Below are 17,810 nucleotides of genomic sequence, written 5' to 3'. Positions count from 1 at the left end.
GGAGATTGGCTTCCCTCCCACCAATCGGAACCCGTTTCCCCGCCCCCCCAACCCACCGCTGCACAGCCCCCGCCCAGTTCATCGACCGACCGCAGGGCGGCTCGGGGCCACGTGGCTCCCGATTTGAACCCGCGCGTATTCGGAGACGATTTTCCTGAACAAGGGATTCTTGTTTGCCAGGGAACACAGACCCTCATCCGGAGACTGTCCCAGGACATATGGTCACCCCGACTGAATGGTCTACTCTTGTTCCTAATGTTCCTTCCCATTTGCCGGCCGTACATGCAGGAAACTTTCGATTAACCGGCACCTAAATAACCGGAAATGTCGGTTAACCGGCAAAATTCAGGAGTAATCACAGAAATCACAGAAACCCCGCAGTGCAGATAGAGGCCATTTCGGCCCATCGAGCCTGCACCGACACATATCCCACCCTATCCCCGTAACCCCATGTATTTAATCCCCCTAACACTAAGGGTCAATTTATCATAGCCAATCAACCTAACCCGCACATCTTTGGACTGTGGGAGGAAACCGGAGCACCCGGAGGAAACCCACGCAAACACGGGGAGAATGTGCAAACTCCACACAGACAGTCACCCGAGGCCGGATTCGAACCTGGGTCTCTGGCGCTGTGAGGCAACAGTGCTAACCACTATGCCACCGTGCTGCCCTGGTTCAGGTTCAGGTAAGTTTTATTACTTGCCTTCCTCCATGTGTTGCTGTGCAAGGGTGTGGCTGCAGCTGTTGCTAAGCTACAGAGACGCTTGCAACTTGTGGCCATTGTTTTGAACCTGGGTTTGTTGCTTTATACGGAGCTCTCAGCTCCGTATCTTTTACTATAGCGTTCGGTTATCCGGAATTTTTGATGAACCGGCACCACGTCGGTCCCGTCCGTCCCGGATAAAAAAAAGTTTCCTGTATCAGGATATCATCGGCCTCGCTTTCCCGTCCATTAATATGAATGAGCTCGTCAGCGGCGGCGGGGGGGGGTGGGGGGGCGGCAGGAGTCGGCGGGGGGGAATGTTATAAATCTCATCATTCATCAAGAAACTACTCATGAAATAACGCTGGACGGCCAGCTGGTGGCGCCGTCCAAGGAATATAAATACTCGGGCATCGGCCCCAGCTTCCCAGGGACATTTTGTAAGACAAGGAACTAGTGAAGTACAACTAGACCTCCATGTTCTGAAACAAGTTGATTAAAGCCTTGCTTTATACTCAAACCAAGTGTGTAGTGAGTTTTATTACGTCAGGGAACAGGCCCTGTTGCCTGTTTAATGCTCGGGGGGGGGGGGGCGGGGGGTCGCGATCCATTACCTTCCCCTTCTTGTCCACGGGCTGGTTGTAGAGTCGGGTGCTGATTACATCGAAGGGCGTCATGGCGAGGACGACAAACACGCTGCTGACCATCCCCGCTGTGAGCGACACGAGCCAGCTGCCCGGCTTAAAGACCTGCGAGGAAAGAAAGGAGCCGTCAATGGCGCTGGCTGTTGGTGGTGGGGGAGGGGAGGGGGTGGCGTAACGTCACCTGCGGGATCGGGCCACACACAGATTTCAACAACAACTTGAATTTGTGATAGCAGAACATGGCCCCAAGGATCTTCACAGGAGCGTAATCAAACAAAGGTTTCACACCGAGCCTTCGTAGCGAGAGGGTTCGAGTACAGGAACAAGGATGTCTTGCTACAGTTGTACAGGGCCTTGGTGAGACCACATCTTGAGTATTGTGTGCAGTTTTGGTCGCCTTATCTGTGGAAGGATGTTCTTGCCATGGAGGGAGTGCAGCGAAGATTCACCAGGCTGATACCTGGGATGGCAGGAATGACGTATGAGGAGAGATTGGGTCGATTGGGCTTGTACTCACTGGAGTTTAGAAGAATGAGAGGGGATCTCATTGAAACATATAAAATTCTAACAGGACTAGACAGACTAGATGCTGGAAGGATGTTCCCGATGGTCGGGGAGTCCAGAACCAGGAGTCACAGTCTAAAGATAAGGGGTAAGCCATTTAGGACAGAGATGAGGAGGAATTTCTTCATCCAGAGAGTGGTGAACCTGTGGAATTCTCTACCACAGAAGGCAGTGGAGGCCAATTCATTAAATATATTCAAGAAGGAGTTGGATATATTTCTTAAGGCTAAAGGGATCAAGGGGTATGGGGAGAAAGCAGAGACCGGGTACTGAATTTGGATGATCAGCCATGCTCTCACTGAATGGCGGAGCAGGCTCGAGGGGCCGAATGGCCTACTCCTGCTCCTATCTTCTATGTTTCTATCAGCCACACAAGGAGATATAAAGGACAGGTCTTGGGCAAAGAGGTAGGCTTTAAGGAGCGACTTAACGGAGGAGAGGCAGAGAGGCTTAAGGAGGGAATTCCAGAGCTTGGGGCCCAGGCAACTGAAGGCACGGCCGCCAATGGTTGAGCGATGGAAATCGGGGATGCGCAAGAGGCCAAAATTGGAGGAGCGCAGCGATCTCGGGGGAGGGTTGTGGGGCTGAAGGAGATTACAGAGATAGGGAGGGGGGGCGAGGCCATGGAGGGATTTGAAAACAAGGATGAGAATTTTTAAATCGAGGCCTTGCCGGACGGGGAGCCAGTGTAGGTCAGCGAGCACAGGGGGTGATGGGTGAACCGGACTTGGTGCAAGTTAGCAGAGAGTTTTGGATGAGCTGAAGTTTACAGAGGGTGGAGGTTGGGACGCCGGCCAGGGGAGCGTCGGAATAGTTGAGTCTAGAGGTAACAAAATGCATGGATGTGGATTTTCCAGTAGCAGATGGACTGAGGCAGGGGGCGGAGACGGGCGATGTTACGGAGTCTGTGCTGTTCGCTTATTTAATTATTTATTCGTTCCTGGGATGTGGGCGTCGCCAGTATTTATTGCCCATCCCTAATTGCCCTCGAGAAGGCGGTGGTGAGCCGCCATTTCAGAGGGGCAGATAAGAGTCAGCCACATTGCTGTGGGTCTGGAGACACATATCGGCCAGACCGGGTAAGGACGGCAGATTTCCTTCCCTAAAGGACATTAGTGAACCGGATGGGTTTTTACAACAATCTGATAGTTTCATGGTCACCATTACTGACACTAGGGGGGAAAGATTCAGTTGGTTTGCGCCTCCCGTTAGCGCCTTAAGAGGGCGCTAATGGGGCTTAAAGCAACTAGCGCCCATGCGCGGCGATGTTTGCGCCGCTCACGAAATTGACCAGACATTTTGCGGCGGCGCTAAACACTACCGCCACGATCTCCTGCGCTCGCAGATCGTGACGTCAGTCGAGCGTGCAACACCCTGGTAGTGCCCCGGACCGGATATTGAGTGGCGCCCCCTGCCTTACCGCCTGCCGCTAGCAACGACAGGTTGAGGGGAGTGTTTTGCAGTCAGGAAGGGACTGGGGGAAGTGCTATTTAAGGCGACCGCTTCCTGCCTTTTTTTGTTGGTAACATTTTAACACCACGCATTCTGAGAGACTTCTGGAGAGATTCAACGCTGTGTGAAGGTGTTTTGGGTACTGAGCAGCACTTTGCAGGTGTGGCAGAGCCACTAAGGGACTCTGAACAACTGTACATAATTCCCTTTAACAATCTGTTAGCTACAGCCTGAACCTGTATCTTGTATATACGTTTCAGGTCTGGTACAGAGCGCGGTCCCTTTAAGAGCGCGGGCAAACGCGATGACGTCATGCCGTTAATCACGTGATCCTCCAACGGCGGGAAAAACGTGATGACATCATGATGCCGTCCACGGGACCGTCCTAGCAGTCCTAGTGGAGCCTTCAAACTGTAAAGACCTGTATCCATAGTTCTCTTGCATTTGTCTGTTAAACTCAGTTAGTTTTACATTAAACTTCTTTTGATTGATCGCCTGAGTCGACCTCAGTCTCTTGATAGGAATTAGACCATTCCTACACAGGTTCATTTTGATTTGCCCTTCCTTGTATCGATTTAGAAGAGACTATGGGGGCTGCACTCTGAGCTCTTTCCCTGGGCCTCTCCATTGTTCTTTCCAGCAGATTTGATGTACAGGTCTCTCCAGGCCGAGATTCAAGGCTGCAATGAGCAGGGTGTGGATGGAGAGCAAGATCGGCCCTCCCCTTTAAGAACTGGCCGGCGCCAGTGTGTCCGTGTTCCATTGCTGACTGACATCACATGAGCTCCGCCAGCGCTCTGAGGTAGCGACTCGCTCCTCGGCCTTTGCGCTGAAGTAAGATATTAAAAATTGGATAACGGCAAGACAAACCAGGATTCACTTGCAACATCAATATACAAGGTGGAGGGAATGGGTTAATCCATGCTCTGAGTTGAACAATAGAGGTCTGTAAAATTGTATAAACCCAGCTAAGTTTAAACATGATTAAGGGACTTCAAATGCTGAGAGATTAAAACTGCCAGAACAACTCCTGGAAAGATTGAGAGAGATGGGTATGTTCGGCCAAGCGAGTCGACACCTATGGACTTAAGAATCTGTTTAGTGTAAAGCACAACAGGGTTCTATTCTTCAATGTATACTGAGGATTAACTAAAGTGTTTTTGCTTTGCAGAAGTGACCCAAGAGTAAGACAGAAAGTCTGCGGATTGCCCGCTTTGAAAAGAACTGCTATCTTAAGAAAACACTTAGCAGACCGAACCATCTGACCACGGGCAAATAGATAGTTGTAAAGTAATTAAGATGAGGCCCATGGTCACAAGAGGTGACGGGACCAACTGATAACGAAATGTGGGATTTGTAAGCGGCTGGAAGGATGGAATGTCACGGTTTTATAATTACAATTTAGCTATAACTCTGTATATGCTAATAAGCTTATCCCCGCCTCTAGGGCAGGGCCTTAATTTTTGTATAACTGTGTGGACTTTGAGAGGTTTGTTGGAGTTGGATTCAGACGTGTCTGAAAGGCTCTCCCTCAGGCCTGAGTAAACCGTTTTGACTTCAATTAGTGGTCTGTCTTTCTTTCAACAAGCCAGTGACGTCGACCTTGTATATCACTTGGTCCGCACTTTGGGGGCTTACATCAGCGCCTTAAGAGAGGTGTGTAGCGCCTGATTTAGCGCTCCAATCACCTCCAGGGGCGATAAAAGCCAAGTTTGCAGTCGGAGGCGATAATTAGCGCCAGGCGCTAATCTTTGCACCCAGCCGATAATCGCGCCCCAAACGGGGCGATACTGAACTTTTCCCCCTAGCTTTTTTATTCCAGATTTGTTTAATTAACTGAATTTAAATTCCCCAGCTGCCGTGGTGGGATTTGACCTCACGTCTACCGGATCATTAGTCCATTACCACTATGCTACCGTACCCCTATCTCAGGTGAAGAAACAGTCAGGGTGCGACAAACGGCCCCTCGCCCAGGGAAAGGGGCAAAATAATCAGCCAAGGACCCCTCGCAGCCGGCTTGTACCTTTTGTGTGGAGGACGCAAAGAATCCCCACAGGGATATAGAGAGGCTAAGTGAGTGGGCAAAAATCTGTCAGATGGAGTATAATGTGGGAAAATGTGAGGTTATCCACTTTGGTCGGAAAAATAAAAAAGCAAATTATTATTTAAATGGAGAGAGATTACAAAATGCTGAGATACAGAGGGATCTGGGGGTCCTTGTACGTGAATCACAAAAAGTTAGCATGCAGGTACAGCAAGTAATTAGGAAGGCAAAAGGAATGTTGGCCTTTATTGAAAAGGGAATGGAGTATAAAAGCAGGGAAGTCCTGTTACAACTGTACAGGGCGTTGGTGAGACCACACCTGGAGTACTGCGTACAGTTATGGTCTCCTTATTTAAGGAAGGATATACTTGCATTGGAGGCAGTTCAGAGAAGGTTCACAAGGTTGATTCCTGGGATGAAGGGGTTGTCTTATGACAAAAGGTTGAGCCTATACTCATTGGAGTTTAGAAGAATGAGAGGTGATCTTATTGAAACATATAAGATTCTGAGGGGGCTTGACAGGGTAGATGCTGAGAGGATGTCTCCCCTCGTGGGGGAATCTAGAACTAGGGGGCATAATTTCAGAATAAGGGGCCACCCTTTTAAATTGGAAATGAGGAGGAATTTTCTCTCTCAGAGGGTCGTGAATCTTTGGAGTTCTCTTCCCCAGAGAGCTGTGGAGGCGGAGTCATTGAATATATTTAAGGTGGAGATAAGACAGATTTTTGAAAGGTAAGGGAGTCGAGGGTTATGGGGAGCGGGCAGGGAAGTGGAGTTGAGGCCAAGATCAGATCAGCCATGATCTTATTGAATGGCGGAGCAGGCTCGAGGGGCCGAATGGCCGACTCCTGTTCCTACATCTTGTGTTTGTTCGTTCTCCCGTGCCCTTTAATCCATCCCTTTCTCTGACCCACTGTTGTGGGGAAGTTTCGAGCTAAAACAATCCACTCGATTCTACTGACCTGCAGTTCGTTGGTGAACTGTTTCGCTTTGGAGAACGTGGAGAGCTGGGAGGCTGAGCCAATCATCACCCTGGGCACCGCCGAACCCGACCCACGCCACAGTCCGGTGATACCGTGCCGCTGGTAAATAGTAATCAGTGCGTCGAGCATCCCCTGAGGAGAGACCATGTGGTTGGATCAGTATCAATATATTGTTCAAAATGTTCTGCAGGTTCTCTGTTATCACTAGAAATTCATTATAGCCCAGGAATGGGCGGTTATTGTTAGCCAGGCGCTAATGCTTTAGACTGCACGCAAAATTCGTGCTCACTGCTCAAAGAAATGATTGGAGCGCTAATTCAAGTCTTAAAGTCCAACTTCATTGGCGTTACACTCAAAGGGTGGACCAATATCAAGTGCAGTCTAATCGCAAATCATCATTGCCACAGACATTTTTTCAGTTCTTAAAGGGGAGGTTCATTGATGCTGCAGAATCTCATTCTCAGCATTGCTGGCTGTGCAGCTGCCTCAGCAGCAGCAGCAGGTCAAGGAGAAGGAGTCGGAGGACTGAAGCAGCTGTACTCATGGCAGATCCACGCCCCGGGGAAGAGAGCCCACAGATTCTGCGATCAAGCATTGGAGGCCTTGGTGTTCGCTGTGAAGAGACGGAGGGCGGTGCTCTACCTGGCAAGTGGCAGGTGGCCCTTACCGCAAGTCTTCCGCACCATGTGGAGGGAGGTAGCCCAGCATATCTTGGGCAGCACTGTAGTCCCCAGGACCCACACACAGTGCAGGAAGAAATTTAATGACCTTACTCAGGTGGGTAGGGTGAGTGAACGCTTCAACAAATGATACATACCATCATCTGAACCTCAGTCTGCGCACTCTGCCCAAAGCACCACAACCCCAGCACTCGCCCACCAACAATCTCTACCCACCAACACTCACACCCACATCTTGCACACAATGACAGCTATTCAGCTATAGCAGGCACATCACCCAAACACATCGCTCCACACTCACTCACACACTTTCCTTTCTCTTGTGCTGAGATATGGCCTGCGACAGGGATGGAATGATAGGGATGTGGTGAGCAATGGGGATCTGGGGTTTAATTTACTGGAACCGCAGTCTGATGAGGCGGTCACGGACCGCCCTTCCAGAAGGCCGATTGAGTGGCTGCCTCCTCCCTCGCTCCTGTTCCTCCTCTCCCTCTTCCTGAGGTGGTCCCACAATCCCTGGGAGCCTCATGATGGCCAAATTGTGGAACATGCTGCAGGCGACGACGAAATGGGACACCTACTCGGCCGAGTACCATGGAGCCCCTCCCGGGCGGCCAAGGCAGTGGAAATGTTGCTCGAGTAGCCCAATGGTCTGCTCGATGATGTTCCTGGTGGCAGCATGGCTCTCATTATATGAGCGCTGGGCAGGAGTGTTGGGGTTGCGGAGGGGAGTCATGAGCCAGGTGGTGAGCGAATAGCCCTCGTCTCCGACCAGCCAGCCGCGAGCTTGATGTGGTGGCTGGAAGAGACCTGGCGCAGGATGAAGGCATCGTGGCTGCTGCCTGGATAGCGGGCATTGACATTGAGGATTCACTGTCTGTGGTCGCACACCAACTGCACATTAAGTGAGTGGTAGCCTTTGCGGTTACGGAAGATCTCAGGATGGTTATGCGGTGCCCGCAAAGCCACGTGGGTGCTGTCAATGGCGCCCTGCGCCATGGGGAATCCCGCTATCCTAGCAAAGCCACATGCACGCTCGTCCTGCTTCTCTCTGGTGATGGGGAAGGAAATGTAGTCCCTTCTCCTACTGTAGAGAGCCTCTGTGACCTCCCGGATGCAGCGATGGATGGCGAACTGCGAGATGGTAGCTATATCTACTGTTGCAGACTGGAAGGATCCGCTGGCGAAGAAACTTGAGGGTGACGGTGACCTTAACTGCCACTGAGAGAGCCGTGGTCGCCCTGGTCTGAGGCTTGTGGTCTGGTTGCAGGAGGTGGCTGAGTTCTGTGACCACCTCCATGCTGAAGCGGAACCTTCTAATACACTGCTCCTGGCTTAATTGGAGGAAGGAGAAGTGCTCTCGGAATACCCTCGGAGGGTAAGGCCTCCTGTTGAGAGCCCTGATGGCCCTTCTCCTCCCTCTGGCCACATGATCCAGGTCAGGTACAGCATGGGTTAGATACAGAGTAAAGCTCCCTCTACACTGTCCCATCAAACACTCGCAGGGCAGGTACAGCACGGGTTAGATACAGAGTAAAGCTCCCTCTACACTGTCCCAACAAACACTCCCAGGGCAGGTACAGCACGGGTTAGATACAGAGTAAAGCACCCTCTACACTGTCCCAACAAACACTCCCAGGGCAGGTAGAGCACGGGTTAGATACAGAATAAAGCTCCCTCTACACTGTCCCATCAAACACTCCCAGGGCAGGTACAACACGTGTTAGATACAGAGTAAAGCTCCCTCTACACTGTCCCATCAAACACTCCCAGGGCAGGTACAGCACGGGTTAGATACAGAGTAAAGCTCCTTCGACACTGTCCCATCAAACACTCCCAGGGCAGGTACAGCACAGGTTAGATACAGAGTAAAGCTCCCTCTACACTGTCCCATCAAACACTCCCGGGGCAAGTACAGCACGGGTTAGATACAGAGTAAAGCTCCCTCTACCCTGTCCCATCAAACACTCCCAGGGCAGGTACAGCACGGGTTAGATACAGAGTAAAGTTCCCTCTACACTGTCCCATCCAACTCTCCCAGAGCAGGTCCAGCACGGGTTAGATACAGAGTAAAGCTCCCTCTACACTGTCCCATCAAACACTCCCAGGGCAGGTACAGCACGGCTTAGATACAGAGTAAAACTCCCTCTACACTGTCCCATCAAACTCTCCCAGAGCAGGTCCAGCACGGGTTAGATACAGAGTAAAGCTCCCTCTACACTGTCCCATCAAACACTCCCAGGGCAGGTACAGCACGGCTTGGATACAGAGTAAAGCTCCCTCTACACTGTCGCATCAAACACTCCCAGGGCAGGTACAGCACGGGGTTAGATACAGAGTAAAGCTCCCTCTACACTGTCCCATCAAACTCTCCCAGGGCAGGTACAGCACAGGTTAGATACAGAGTAAAGCTCCCTCTACACTGTCCCATCAAACACTCCCAGGGCAGGTACAGCACGGGTTAGATACAGAGTAAAGCTCCCTCTACACTGTCCCATCAAACACTCCCAGGGCAGATACAGCACGGGTTAGAAACAGAGTAAAGCTCCCTTGCACTGTCCCATCAAACTCTCCCAGGGCAGGTACAGCACGGGTTAGATACAGAGTATAGCTCCCTCTACACTGTCCCATCAAACACTCCCAGGGCAGGTACAGCACGGGGTTAGATACAGAGTAAAGCTCCCTCTACACTGTCCCATCAAACACTCCCAGGGCAGGTACAGCACAGGTTAGATACAGAGTAAAGCTCCCTCTACCCTGTCCCATCAAACACTCCCAGGGCAGGTACAGCACGGGTTAGATACAGAGTAAAGCTCCCTCTACACTGTCCCATCAAACACTCCCGGGGCAGGTACAGCACGGGTTAGATACAGAGTAAAGTTCCCTCTACACTGTCCCAACAAACTCTCCCAGGGCAGGTACAGCACGGGTTAGATACAGAGTAAAGCTCCCTCTACACTGTCCCATCAAACACTCCCAGGGCAGGTACAGCACGGGTTAGATACAGAGTAAAGCTCCCTCTACACTGTCCCATCAAACACTCCCGGGGCAGGTACAGCACGGGTTAGAAACAGAGTAAAGCTCCCTCTACACTGTCCCATCAAACACTCCCGGGGCAGGTACAGCACGGGTTAGATACAGAGTAAAGCTCCCTCTACACTGTCCCATCAAACACTCCCAGGGCAGGTACAGCGCGGGTTAGATACAGAGTAAAGCTCCCTCTACACTGTCCCATCAAACACTCCCGGGGCAGGTACAGCACGGGTTAGATACAGAGTAAAGCTCCCTCTACACTGTCCCATCAAACACGCCCAGGGCAGGTACAGCACGGGTTAGATACAGAGTAAAGCTCCCTCTACACTGTCCCATCAAACACTCCCAGGACAGGTACAGCACGGGTTAGATACAGAGTAAAGCTCCCTCTACACTGTCCCATCAAACACTCCCAGGGCAGGTACAGCATGGGTTAGATACAGAGTAAAGCTCCCTCTACACTGTCCCATCAAACACTCCCAGGGCAGGTACAACACGGGTTAGATACAGAGTAAAGCTCCCTCTACACTGTCCCATCAAACACTCCCAGGGCAGGTACAGCACGGGTTAGATACAGAGTAAAGCTCCCTCTACACTGTCCCATCAAACACTCCCAGGGCACTGCCTCTGCTCCCTCCACTGTAGACCCTGGGGGGTGAGGTCAGCTGCCAGTACAGCCCCCATTAATGTAACCAAGTGCAGCAGTTTGATTTTTTTTAAGAATAAATGCCCTGGTTGTGAATGGAGGGCCAGAGGCTGAACAGTTGCGATTTCTTAAGTGTAGTTGCAAGAGAGTTGGGAGAGAGTTTTTTCCAGGGGCGGACACAGAAGGAAGTAGGGTTGAGGGGTGGTGGAAGGGGGAAGTGGGTGGAGAGCGATACAAGGAAGTGGTCAGAGATGGCCTTATCTGCGATTGACACGATGGGAGTAGCGAGGCCACGAGAGATGGCAAGGTCGAGGGGGTGGCCGTGAATATGGGTTGGGGAGTTTACATGGAGGGAGAGATTAAGGGAGGATAGGAAAGTAGTGAACTCGGAGGAGAGAGAGTATGATGACTTGAGATGGAGGTTGAAATCGCTGAGGATGAGCAGTCGTTTGGTGCAGAGGCTGAGGGAGGAGAGCAGTGAAGATATCTCGGTAATAAAATTTTTATGGTACTTGGGTGGGCGGTAGAGAACAAGAATTTTAAATGAGAGGTGAGAGGGGTGGAATAAGGTGAGCTGCTCAAAGGAGGAGAAAGCGCCGGAGGAGTGGAGAGACAGACCAAGGTGTGATTTGGTGATGAGATCCACACCGCCACCACGGCGGTCTGGGCAAGGCAAGTGGTGGAACTTATAGCCAGGCGGGGAGGCTTCATTTAAGGGTGAGGTGTCATCACCCCTCAACCAAGTTTCCGTCAGGGCCATGATGTCGATGTAATCATCCACGATCAGCTCATGGATGGCAAGGGCCTTGTTCGCAAGTGAACAGACATTCTGGAGGGAGATGCGGAGAGCGTCGGTGATGGCTGCCCCACTGCCAGCGTCCACAGGGTCAGCGCTTTGGGGGGGGGGGGGGGGGGGGCGTGGTGGGGGAGGAGATTGGCAAGATTTGCCCCCAGTGGGCGCGCTGGGCGGGAGGGTCGGCGGGAGAATAGGATGGGACAGTTGGGGTTGCTGCTCGTAAGGAGGCAGCGACGAGTGCCTCGATGGGCCTTTCGTAGGATGCCAAGAGAGGCACAGAGGGAAGCTGCGGGCTTATCCAAGAGGGAGTCAAGCCTGGAACGGCAGCAGGTGAATTGGAAGGTCGAAGAGTAATGAAGGATTGGGGTAGGGATTTGGGAGGGCAGAGTATGAGAGAGAGGAGATGAAAGGAGGCATGACGGCAGGAGAGAGCGGTCAGGGAGGGATAGAGAAGGAAAAGATGGGGAAAAAGTGGAAAAGTATTGAATGGCCCGGGTCTGGAGCGGCAGCCACAGTGCGCACGCGAATGGACACAGCTCAGGTTACATAGGCCTGGTTTATGTAGTAATTAATGGGATACATATTTCCTGGTAGCAGGGAATAGGTTGGAGACAATAGTAGGTCCCATGGAGGGACACAGCTGACGGAAGCAGGATGGGGCCGGCACGGGGCATCGATGAACCGCTGTCCAAAGCAGGCGAGTGAAGCCCAGAAGCTATTTGAAGGGCAGAGAGTTCGAGGATGGAGGTTGTTGCCGTAGGAACGAGAGTCGGTAGCGGTGCAGAAAGATGATGGCAAAATTGACGCAAGTTGAAAGCCAGCGTCAATCAAAGCGGCGGGGAGGAAAAAGTAAAATCACAAGCCAGCGACAGGCAAAGCTGAAAACCGATAGAACGAGTCAAGTGTAAGATAGAACGTACCTGTAGGATTTAGTAAACATTATTAAGATTTTAAACCATTATTAAACAACCATAATGTATGACAATGTGTGTTAAAAGCCTAAAGCCTGTATAAAATGGCAAATGGTTGAGAAGCAAAGCATGATGGTACATTAGGCCAACTTGATGTAATTCTGTAAAATGGTCTGTTAAGTAAACAAGGAGATTGTGGGGAACAAGAAATTCAGCAACATTGCAAAAGAAGATAGGGGCTGGAGACAGTCACCACTCCCTTTTTCTCAAAAATGCAGAACAATGAGCTGATTAAAAAGCAAAAAGACATCTGTGAGAACTTAGTGTGAAGGTCGTTCTCAGATAAGGATAGCTTGCTTACTAATTGCCACGTAGGCAAAAGGGAGAAAAAGGGTATAAAAATAGATATTGAACACCGAAAGCAGCGCGGAGCCAGAGGAAGAAGAAACCTCAGTCAACAGAACACAGCAAGAGAGTTAAAGAGATCGCGCCGCAGGGATATAGACAGGCTAAGTGAGTGGGCAAAAATCTGGCAGATGGAGTTTAATGTGGGAAAATGCGAGGTTATCCACTTTGGTCGGAAAAATAAAAAAGCAAATTATTATTTAAATGGAGAGAGATTACAAAATGCTGCGGTACAGAGAGACCTGGGGGTAGCTTTGTACATGAATCACAAAAAGTTAGCATGCAGGTAGAGCAAGTAATTCGGAAGGCAAATGGAATGTTGGCCTTTATTGCAAAGGGGTATGGAGTATCAAAGTAGGGAAGTCCTGTTACAACTGTACAGGGCGTTGGTGAGACCACACCTGGAGTACTGCGTATAGTTTTGGTCTCCTTATTTAAGGAAGGATATACTTGCATTGGAGGCAGTTCAGAGAAGGTTCTCAAGGTTGATTCCTGAGATGAAGGGGTTTTCTTATGAGGAAAGGTTGAGCAGGTTGGGCCTATACTCATTGGAGTTTAGAAGAATGAGAGGGGATCTTATTGAAACATATAAGATACTGAGGGGGCTTGACAGGGTAGATGCAGAGAGGATGTTTCCCCTCGGAGGGGAAACTAGAACTCGGGGGCATAGTTTCAGAATAAAGGGTCGCCCATTTAAAACTGAGATGAGGAGGAATTTCTTCTCTCAGAGGGTCGTAAACCTGTGGAATTCTCTGCCCCAGAGAGCCGTGAAGGCTGGGTCATTAAATACATTGAAGGTGGAGATAGACAGATTTTTGAGCGATAAGGGAGTCAAGGATTATGGGGAGCAGGCAGGGAAGTGGCTTTGAGGCCAAGATCAGATCAGCCATGATCTTATTGAATGGCGGAGCAGGCTCGAGGGGCCAAATGACCTACTCCTGCTCCTACGTCTTATGTTCTTAGGTCACTCGGAAGGAACGCCGGGGTTCGTTGAACAGACTGCGACTGTCTTCTTGTTAAGTATTACTTCTTTGTACCGGATGTTTAATGTTTAATAAACCGGTTTTACTGATACACAATATACCTGGACCCAGAGTGGTTTGTGTAGTCACAGACTGTTTTACTGATACACAATATACCTGGACCCAGAGTGCTTTGTGTAGTCACGGACTGTTTTACTGATGCACAATATACCTGGACCCAGAGTGGTTTGTGTAGTCACGGACTGTTTTACTGATACACAATATACCTGGACCCAGAGTGCTTTGTGTAGTCACGGACTGTTTTACTGATGCACAATATACCTGGACCCAGAGTGGTTTGTGTAGTCACGGACTGTTTTACTGATACACAATATACCTGGACCCAGAGTGCTTTGTGTAGTCACGGACTGTTTTACTGATACACAATATACCTAGACCCAGAGTGGTTTGTGTAGTCACGGACTGTTTTACTGATACACAATATACCTAGACCCAGAGTGCTTTGTGTAGTCACGGACTGTTTTACTGATACACAATATACCTGGACCCAGAGTGCTTTGTGTAGTCACGGACTGTTTTACTGATACACAATATACCTGGACCCAGAGTGCTTTGTGTAGTCACAGACTGTTTTACTGATACACAATATACCTGGACCCAGAGTGCTTTGTGTAGTCACGGACTGTTTTACTGATACACAATATACCTGGACCCAGAGTGCTTTGTGTAGTCACGGACTGTTTTACTGATGCACAATATACCTGGACCCAGAGTGGTTTGTGTAGTCACGGACTGTTTTACTGATACACAATATACCTGGACCCAGAGTGGTTTGTGTAGTCACGGACTGTTTTACTGATACACAATATACCTAGACCCAGAGTGCTTTGTGTAGTCACGGACTGTTTTACTGATACACAATATACCTAGACCCAGAGTGCTTTGTGTAGTCACGGACTGTTTTACTGATACACAATATACCTGGACCCAGAGTGCTTTGTGTAGTCACAGACTGTTTTACTGATACACAATATACCTGGACCCAGAGTGCTTTGTGTAGTCACGGACTGTTTTACTGATACACAATATACCTGGACCCAGAGTGCTTTGTGTAGTCACAGACTGTTTTACTGATACACAATATACCTGGACCCAGAGTGCTTTGTGTAGTCACAACTGTTTTACTGATACACAATATACCTGGACCCAGAGTGCTTTGTGTAGTCACAGACTGTTTTACTGATACACAATATACCTGGACCCAGAGTGCTTTGTGTAGTCACAACTGTTTTACTGATACACAATATACCTGGACCCAGAGTGCTTTGTGTAGTCACGGACTGTTTTACTGATACACAATATACCTGGACCCAGAGTGCTTTGTGTAGTCACAGACTGTTTTACTGATACACAATATACCTGGACCCAGAGTGCTTTGTGTAGTCACGGACTGTTTTACTGATACACAATATACCTGGACCCAGAGTGGTTTGTGTAGTCACGGACTGTTTTACTGATACACAATATACCTGGACCCAGAGTGCTTTGTGTAGTCACGGACTGTTTTACTGATACACAATATACCTAGACCCAGAGTGCTTTGTGTAGTCACGGACTGTTTTACTGATACACAATATACCTGGACCCAGAGTGCTTTGTGTAGTCACGGACTGTTTTACTGATACACAATATACCTGGACCCAGAGTGCTTTGTGTAGTCACGGACTGTTTTACTGATACACAATATACCTGGACCCAGAGTGCTTTGTGTAGTCACAACTGTTTTACTGATACACAATATACCTGGACCCAGAGTGCTTTGTGTAGTCACAACTGTTTTACTGATACACAATATACCTAGACCCAGAGTGCTTTGTGTAGTCACGGACTGTTTTACTGATACACAATATACCTGGACCCAGAGTGCTTTGTGTAGTCACGGACAAATGAATTCAGAGATTTTAAAAGCTACACAAGTGAAACAGCAGCTCCTAGCTAGAAGCTGAAAAACCAGTAGAACCATTCAGCAGAGACACAGCCGCAGTTTAAAAGTTATTTCTAAACAAAAAAGAAAATCTTTTAGCAGCAGAGATGGAGATACAGCAGGTCAGTCTTACAGTGTAATCCAGTGTAGTCCAGTGCAGAAACGTAGTGGTGTAATCCAGTGTCGTTCAAAGCAGAAACGTAGTCTGGATGTCCAGAGAAATCCAGGAGATTGGGAAAACCAATTTGAGAAAAGAATTCAGCAGCTTAAGACTTGAAGCGACTGAAAAGCAGAGCAGTCACAGCAGCTGAATCAAACAGTGTAGTCAGTAGAGCAGCACCGTCCTGATTGGTAGAGGAATCCAGGCGATGGAAATCAAGTTTCAGCAGAGTCACAGCAGTTGAAAGAGCTCAGTGAGGACAAAGGCACGCAGGGTCAGGGGGCGGGCAGCGGGCTCTGCAGGGGTAGCTTTAAACTTGTAGTTTGGGCTGAAATGCCTTCACTATCACAGCCAGGGCATTTTAAGCAATGGAAGAAAGGAGATTGGTGAAAGAAAGGACAAAGGATGACCAAGGACATAGCTGAAGAGAAGAGCAGCTCAGTAAGAAGCGGCCAGCCCAGAAGACATCTTGGAATCAAATCCATGGCCTCGAATCCAATCCCTCCATGGCCTCGCCCCTCCCTATCTCTGTAACATCCTCCAGCCCTACAACCCTCCGAGGTCTCTGCGCTCCACCAATTCTGGCCTATTGCTCATCCCTGATTTTCATCGCTCCACCATTGGTGGCTGTGGATTCAGCTGCCGAGGCCCCGAGCTCTGAAATTCCCTTCCTAAACCTCTCCGCCTCTCTCTCCTCCTTTCAGATGCTCCTTAAAACCTACCTCTTTGACCAAGCTTTTGGTCTCCATTCCTAATGTCTCCTAATGTGGCTCGGTGTCAAATTTTGTTTAATTATTGTTCCTGTGAAGCACCTTGGGATGTTTTACCACGTTAAAGGTGCTATATAAATGCACGTTGTTGTTGGGCTCGTTGAAGGGAGCATTACTCATTATCTAACCTGTACCTTAGTGTAGAGGGAGCTTTACTCTGTATCTAACTCGTGCTGTACCTGCCCTGGGAGTGTTTGATGGGCAGTGTAGAGGGAGCTTAACTCTGTATCTAACCCGTGCTGTACCTGCCGTGGGAGTGTTTGATGGGACAGTGTAGAGGGAGCTTTACTCTGTATCTAACCCGTGCTGTACCTGCCCTGGGAGTGTTTGATGGGCAGTGTAGAGGGAGCTTAACTCTGTATCTAACCCGTGCTGTACCTGCCGTGGGAGTGTTTGATGGGACAGTGTAGAGGGGGCTTTACTCTGTATCTAACCCATACTGTACCTGCCCTGGGAGTGTTTGATGGGACAATGTAGAGGGAACTTTACTCTGTATCTAACCCGTGCTGTATCTGCCCTGGGAGTGTTTGATGGGGACAGTGTAGAGGGAGCTTTACTCTGTATCTAACCCGTGCTGTACCTGCCCTGGGAGTGTTTGATGGGACAGTGTAGAGGGAGCTTTACACTGTATCTAACCGTGCTGTACCTGCCCTGGGAGTGTTTGATGGGACAGTGTAGAGGGAGCTTTACTCTGTATCTAACCCGTGCTGTACCTGCCCTGGGAGTGTTTGATGGGACAGTGTAGAGGAAGCTTTACTCTGTATCTAACCCGTGCTGTACCTGCCCTGGGAGTGTTTGATGGGACAGTGTAGAGGGAGCTTTACTCTGCATCTTACCTGAGCTGGGAGTGCTTGATGCTGTCACTGGATGACTCAAATGTACAGCGTTCCACTCCGCCCATGCTCACCTTGAGGAGCAAAAGGAATAAATCTGAGCTTACAAATATCCGGCATCAAACATGGCACTCAATCTGTGAGTGAGCGAGTGTGTGCGAGGCCCATGGAGCTACATGTCCCGCCCTGTCTGCTAGCCATTCCGAGCAATGTAGA

At 49.6% G+C, this 17,810-nt stretch overlaps 1 protein-coding gene across 1 annotated transcript in view; it reads right to left on the bottom strand.

Annotated features, from left to right (window-relative positions):
- slc25a35 (solute carrier family 25 member 35) overlaps positions 1-17,810 on the bottom strand; it is a 44,847-nt gene that overhangs the window by 1,851 nt on the left and 25,186 nt on the right. Inside the window, exons 3-4 of the mRNA XM_085977260.1 lie at positions 6,373-6,525; positions 1,321-1,455 (exon numbers count right to left, since the gene is read on the bottom strand). Of these exons, the coding sequence (XP_085833386.1) occupies positions 1,321-1,455; positions 6,373-6,525 (288 nt within the window). The remainder of the gene's footprint in view (positions 1-1,320; positions 1,456-6,372; positions 6,526-17,810) is intronic.

This window comes from Somniosus microcephalus, unplaced genomic scaffold, assembly GCF_052327205.1.
Source record: "Somniosus microcephalus isolate GS21.2 unplaced genomic scaffold, FLI_Smic_1.0 unresolved_chr4, whole genome shotgun sequence".
Taxonomy (NCBI): Eukaryota; Metazoa; Chordata; class Chondrichthyes; order Squaliformes; family Somniosidae; genus Somniosus; species Somniosus microcephalus.
This window is presented reverse-complemented; position numbering and strand designations above follow the sequence as displayed.